Here is a 6,000-nt window from a genome sequence, read left to right on the forward strand (position 1 = left end):
ATAATTCTGGTTGATTTTTGATTCATCATGTTAATCTGCATAAAAACAATTCATCAGAACATGGTACCACCTCTATATAATTTTGAAGATCATATAGCAGTGATAGAATTTTTATAGTTTATTATTATTATTATTATCATAATTAAGTGCTAAACCCACAAGGGTCATACAGCGCTGTGTAGTTTATTCTTTCTTTCAACACACCGGCCATATCCCACTGAGGCGGGGTGGCCCAAAAGGAAAAACAAAAGTTTCTCCTTTTACATTTAGTAATATATAAAGGAGAAGGGGTTACTAGCACCTTGCTCCTGGCATTTTAGTCGACTCTTACAACACGCATGGCTTACAGAGGAAGAATTCTGATCCACTTCCCCATGGAGATAATAGGAAATAGACAAGAACAAGAACTAGAAAGAAAATAGAAGAAAACCCAGAGGGGTATGTATATATATATGCTTGCACATGTATGTGTAGTGTGACCTAAGTGTAAGTAGAAGTAGCAAGACCTACCTGAAATCTTGCATGTTTATGAAACAGAAAAAAGGACACCAGCAATCCTACCATCATGTAAAACAATTACAGGATTTCGTTTTACACTCACTTGGCAGGACGGTAGTACCACCCTGGGCGGTTGCTGTCTACCAACCTACTACCTAGTAGTTTATTATATTATTTATATTCTAATTGTAAAAAAGATTCAATGATCATTGGGCTTTATTTTCACAGGTTCTATGGACAGTGAAGCCGGGGTGTTTGCCATGACATTTGATCAGAGTGGCTCACGGCTAATTACCTGCGATGCAGACAAAACTATCAAGATTTACAAGGAAGATGACACTGCAGTAAGTTTTCTGGCCTTTTTAATGATCCACATAATACTTTTTAAAACCTTCATTTTGTCAATTTTATCATAGGTGCATGCTGTTACATCTTTTTTTTTTAAACCTTCAGCATGTCGATTTTATTATAGTTCATCAGCTGCATTCCATGACATCTTTTTTAAAATCTCTAGTTTGTCGATTTTATTATACAGCCTCTCCTCACTGAACGATGGAGTTCCGTTCCTAAGACCACATCGTTAAACAAATTCATCACTAAGTGAGGAGCACACTATAATGGTAGTGGGTTTGTGTCAACCATCTTTGATACTGTTTTAATGTCATCTTTGCACCATTTATAACATTTCTGGTATAATTTTAAATGTTTATACAGTAGTGTACTGTATATTGAAATAAACAGAATAGAGGAAATCAGTTCTAATATACATTATTTAGGTATAAATACTGGTCAGAGAGCCCGTCATAAGTCCAAGGCGTCGGTAAATGATTACGTCGCAAAGTGAGTAGAGGCTGTAGTCAGTCAACTGCATTCTGTGACATCCTAGGAGACGCCCTATTTACCTGTTGTACAAAACCTCAATGCTTGGCTCTCTTGAGTTATCCACATTGTGCAGTTTCCATGCTATTGAAGTATGATCTGCCTTTCAAGTTAAGCTTAATTTTTCTGTATAAGTGATATCACAGAATTTCACATAATTTTTTTTTTTTAGGCAAGAAGTTATTGAGACTTGAAACCTTACAACCTTACTGTAGAAATCATTACTAATTAAGCACTTTGGAGAATTCCTGGGATTAGGACATTGTTAATTTTGCATCTAGGTTTTTGTGCAAGATATCTGTCTTGAGCAGTACTTTTCATCTAGGAATAGAGACATTGTTAAAAATAGTGTGAAAGATAAATAACATACAGTATTAAGATTTGCATGTTTGTATATTTGTTCAGCCACCACTAATGTAATATCTATTTTTGCCTCTGTATAATAGACATGAAATCTCAGTATAAGGGACTAATAGGGGTAAAGGGTGTCAGTTTAAATAAAAATCCATTGTATTGAAATCCCCAGTGCACCGATGTCCATTGTATGGAGAGCCTTTGGGCAAAACCTCAATATAGCATACTTGGTCCATTGTATGGGGAGCCTAGTGGACACACACACCTCTGCTGACGGAAAATCTTTATACAGTAGACTTAGACCATTGTATGGGAAGCGTACCACATGCACACATAACAACTAACAGTCTTGGTCCATTCCATCAATCATATATCCAGCCAAATATTTTTTCTGTCATACCTTTTATCCATCATACAGTAACTTGCTGTATCAAAGTTTGGCTGTACAATGGCCCCCTGCTTTACGATCACCTCCCAATGCGACCAATTATGTAAGTGTATTTATGTAAGTGCATTTGTACGTGTATGTTTGGGGGTCTGAAATGGACTAATCTAATTCACAATATTCCTTATGGGAACAAATTCGTTCAGTAATGGCACCTGAACATACTTCTGGAATGAAATAATATCGTAAACCGGGGTCCACTGTATTTACAGATTTGCTTTTTTTTTTTTTTTTTTTTTTTTTTTTTTTTTTTTTTTTTTTTTTTTTTTTTTGCCTCAGTGATGCTCTGTATCTACTTCCCTCCTACAGAGATTTATGAACTCTTCTTAAATACCTTTCATCCTTTCTCCATGACCTTACCAGCTCTCTCCAGACCTTGACTTTCACTTTTAATACTCCACATACATTCTAATTTCTGCATTTTTTATTTTCTGCTGAATGTTCACATCATACAAGAAATTTTCATACTTTTCTGGCCAGTTAATAAAAATGGGCATTAACTATTTCTACTTATTGATTTTTATTTTGCTTTCCTGTGATACTAATGTATCCACTTTTTTTTTTCAGTCTGAAGAGACACATCCAGTCAACTGGAGGCCAGAAATTTTGAAGAGGAGGAAGTACTAGATGTATCTTTAGAGTCACTGTCCTCTTTTAATAGTGGATGAAGCAAGTTAGACATTTTAGGAATCCATCTGAAAAATGTGCTATAAAGTCTTGTAAGTTTTCTATTGCTTTATACAGTAGTATATGTCCTGTTTAGGAAATAAATATGGATAAATTTCCTGTAATTGCAGTTTTGTAAGTAGCCTTATAGTGTCTTCTTAGTGACCGCTGCAGCACTTTATTAATATTAATAAAGTATCTTCACCTGTCAACACATTGGTGGTATGTTCACACACAATGGAATAAAATTCTATCACTACTCTTATACAGTAGCAAGCACTATATTACAGCATAATTTCTATTGAGTTTTTCAGGTTATCCATTTTACATTTTTTAAATATAAGTTGCTTTGGTGCTATTGAAGGGCTAGTGATCCAAGGAACTGGAGCTACTCTGCTTCCTTGAATCAAACCTGAATCCCTCTTATTCCCTAAACCCCTAAGAGTTTAGCGCTTTCCATTGAATATAATCATTACTGGATTCATCAACTTGTCAGTACTGTATATGATAAGCAAAGGCTGCAGTGACGTTAAAAAAATAAATTTAATATAATGGGGAGCCTTTAATTGAGCTATGTGCAGAAAGAGGTTTGGTAATAAGTAATATAGATTTTATGAAGAAGAGGATAAATATACAAGGTATGATATAGCATGTAATGAAAGTAGTTTGTTAGATCATGTATTGGTGGATAAAAGGTTGATGGGTAGGCTCCAGGATGTACACGTTTATAGAGGGGCAACTGATATATCGGATCATTATTTAGTTGTATCTACAGTTAGAGTAATAGGTAGATGGGAAAAGAGGAAAATGGCAACAACAAGCAAGAGGGAAGTGAAAGTGTATAAACTAAGGGAGGAGGAAGTTCGGGTGAGATATAAGCGACTGTTGGCAGAAAGGTGGGCTAGTGCAAGTATGAGTAGTGGGGGGGGTTGAAGAGGGTTGGAATAGTTTTAAAAATGCAGTATTAGAATGTGGGGGCAGAAGTTTGTGGTTATAGGAGGGTGGGGCCAGGAGGAAAGAGGAGTGATTGGTGAAATGAAATGATGAAGTAGAGGGTGTGATAAAAGAGAAAAAGTTAGCTTATGAGAGATTTTTACAAAGATGAAGTGTTGTAAGAAGAGTAGAATATATGGAGGGTGAAGAGAGTGGTGAGAGTGCAAAAGGAGAGCAGATGATAGACTGGGAGAGGCACTGCCAAGAAACTTTAATGAAAATAAGAAAAAATTTTGGAGTTAAACAAGTTAAGAAAGCCTAGAGAATGAATGGATTTGTCAGTTAAAAATAGAGTAGGGGAGTTGGGAGATGGAGGGTTTGGGTAGATAGCGAGAATATTTTGAGGAACTTTTACATGTCGATGAAGAAAGGGAAGCAGTAATTTCATGCACTGGCCAGGGAGGTATACCATCTTTTAGGAGTGAAGAACAGCAGGATGTGAGTGTGGGGGAGGTGCGTGAGGCATTACGTAGAATGAAAGGGGGTAAAGCAGCTGGAACTGACGAGATCAGGACAGAAATGTTAAAAGCAGGGGGGATATAGTGTTGGAGTGGTTGGTATTTTTGTTTAATAAATGTATGAAAGAGGGGAAGGTACCTAGGGATTGGCAGAGAGCATCTATAGTCCCTTATATATAAGGAAGGGGGACAAAAAGAGATTGTAAAAATTATAGAGGAATAAGTTTACTGAGTATACCAGGAAAAGTATACGGTAGAGTTATAATTGAAAGAATTAGAGGTAAGACAGAATGTAGGATTGCAGATGAGCAAGGAGGTTTCAGAGTGGGTAGGAGATGTGTAGATCAAGTGTTTACATTGAAGCATATATGTGAACAGTATTTAGATAAAGGTAGGGAAGTTTTTATTGCATTTATGGATTTAGAAAAGGCATACGATAGAGTGGATAGGGAAGCAATGTGGCAGATGTTGCAAGTATATGGAATAGGTGGTAAGTTACTAAATGCTGTAAAGAGTTTTTATGAGGATAGTGAGGCTCAGGTTAGGGTGTGTAGAAGAGAGGGAGACTACTTCCCGGTAAAAGTAGGCTTTAGACAGGGATGTGTAATGTCACCATGATTGTTTAATATATTTATAGATGGGGTTGTAAAAGAAGTAAATGCTAGGGTGTTCGGGAGACGGGTGGGATTAAATTATCGGGAATCAAATGCAAAATGGGAATTGACACAGTTGCTTTTTGCTGATGATACTGTGCTCATGGGAGATTCTAAAGAAAAGTTGCAAAGGTTAGTGGATGAGTTTGGGTGTGTGTGTAAAGGTAGAAAGTTGAAAGTGAACATAGAAAAGAGTAAGGTGATGAGGGTATCAAATGATTTAGATAAAGAAAAATTGGATATCAAATTGGGGAGGAGGAGTATGGAAGAAGCGAATGTTTATAGATACTACTTGGGAGTTGACGTGTTGGCGGATGGATTTATGAAGGATGAGGTTAATCATAGAATTGATGAGGGAAAAAAGGAGAGTGGTGCATCGAGATATATGTAGAGACAAAAAATGCTATCTATGGAGGCAAAGAAGGGAATGTGTGAAAGTATAGTAGTACCAACACTCTTATATGGGGGTGAAGCTTGGGTTGTGAATGCAGCAGCAAGGAGGCGGTTGGAGGCAGTGGAGATGTCCTGTCTAAGGCCAATGTGTGGTGTAAATATTATGCAGAAATATTGGAGTGTGGAAATTGGGAGAAGGTGTGGAGTTAATAAAAGTATTAGTCAGAGGGCTGAAGAGGGGTTGTTGAGGTGGTTTGGTCATTTAGAGAGAATGGATCAAAGTAGAATGACATGGAGAGCGTATAAATCTGTAGGGAAAGGAAGGTGGGGTAGGGGTCATCCTCGAAAAGGTTGGAAGGGGTAAGGGAGGTTTTGTGGGTGAGGGGCTTGGACTTCCAGCAGGCGTGCATGAGCATGTTCGATAGGAATGGAGACAAATGGTATTTGGAACCTGACGATCTGTTGGAGTGTGAGCATGGTAATATTTAGTGAAGGGATTCAGGAAAACCGGTTATTTTTATATAGCCAGACTAGAGTCCTGGAAATGGGAAGTACAGTGCCTGCACTCTAAAGGAGGGGTTTGGGATATTAGCAGTTTGGAGGGATATGTTGTGTATCTTTATACGTATATGCTTCTAAACTGTTGTATTCTGAGCACCTC

The 6,000-nt window shown here is 37.4% G+C and overlaps 1 protein-coding gene across 1 annotated transcript in view; it reads left to right on the top strand.

The window, feature by feature from the left end:
* The window catches only part of LOC128698826 (transport and golgi organization 4), a 178,007-nt gene extending 175,040 nt beyond the window's left edge, over positions 1 to 2,967 (top strand). Inside the window, exons 7-8 of the mRNA XM_070097659.1 lie at positions 727 to 842; positions 2,744 to 2,967. Of these exons, the coding sequence (XP_069953760.1) occupies positions 727 to 842; positions 2,744 to 2,803 (176 nt within the window). The 3' untranslated portion in view covers positions 2,804 to 2,967. The remainder of the gene's footprint in view (positions 1 to 726; positions 843 to 2,743) is intronic.
* Positions 2,968 to 6,000: the final 3,033 nt, after the last annotated feature.

This window comes from Cherax quadricarinatus, chromosome 59 (assembly GCF_038502225.1).
Source record: "Cherax quadricarinatus isolate ZL_2023a chromosome 59, ASM3850222v1, whole genome shotgun sequence".
NCBI classification, from domain to species: Eukaryota; Metazoa; Arthropoda; class Malacostraca; order Decapoda; family Parastacidae; genus Cherax; species Cherax quadricarinatus.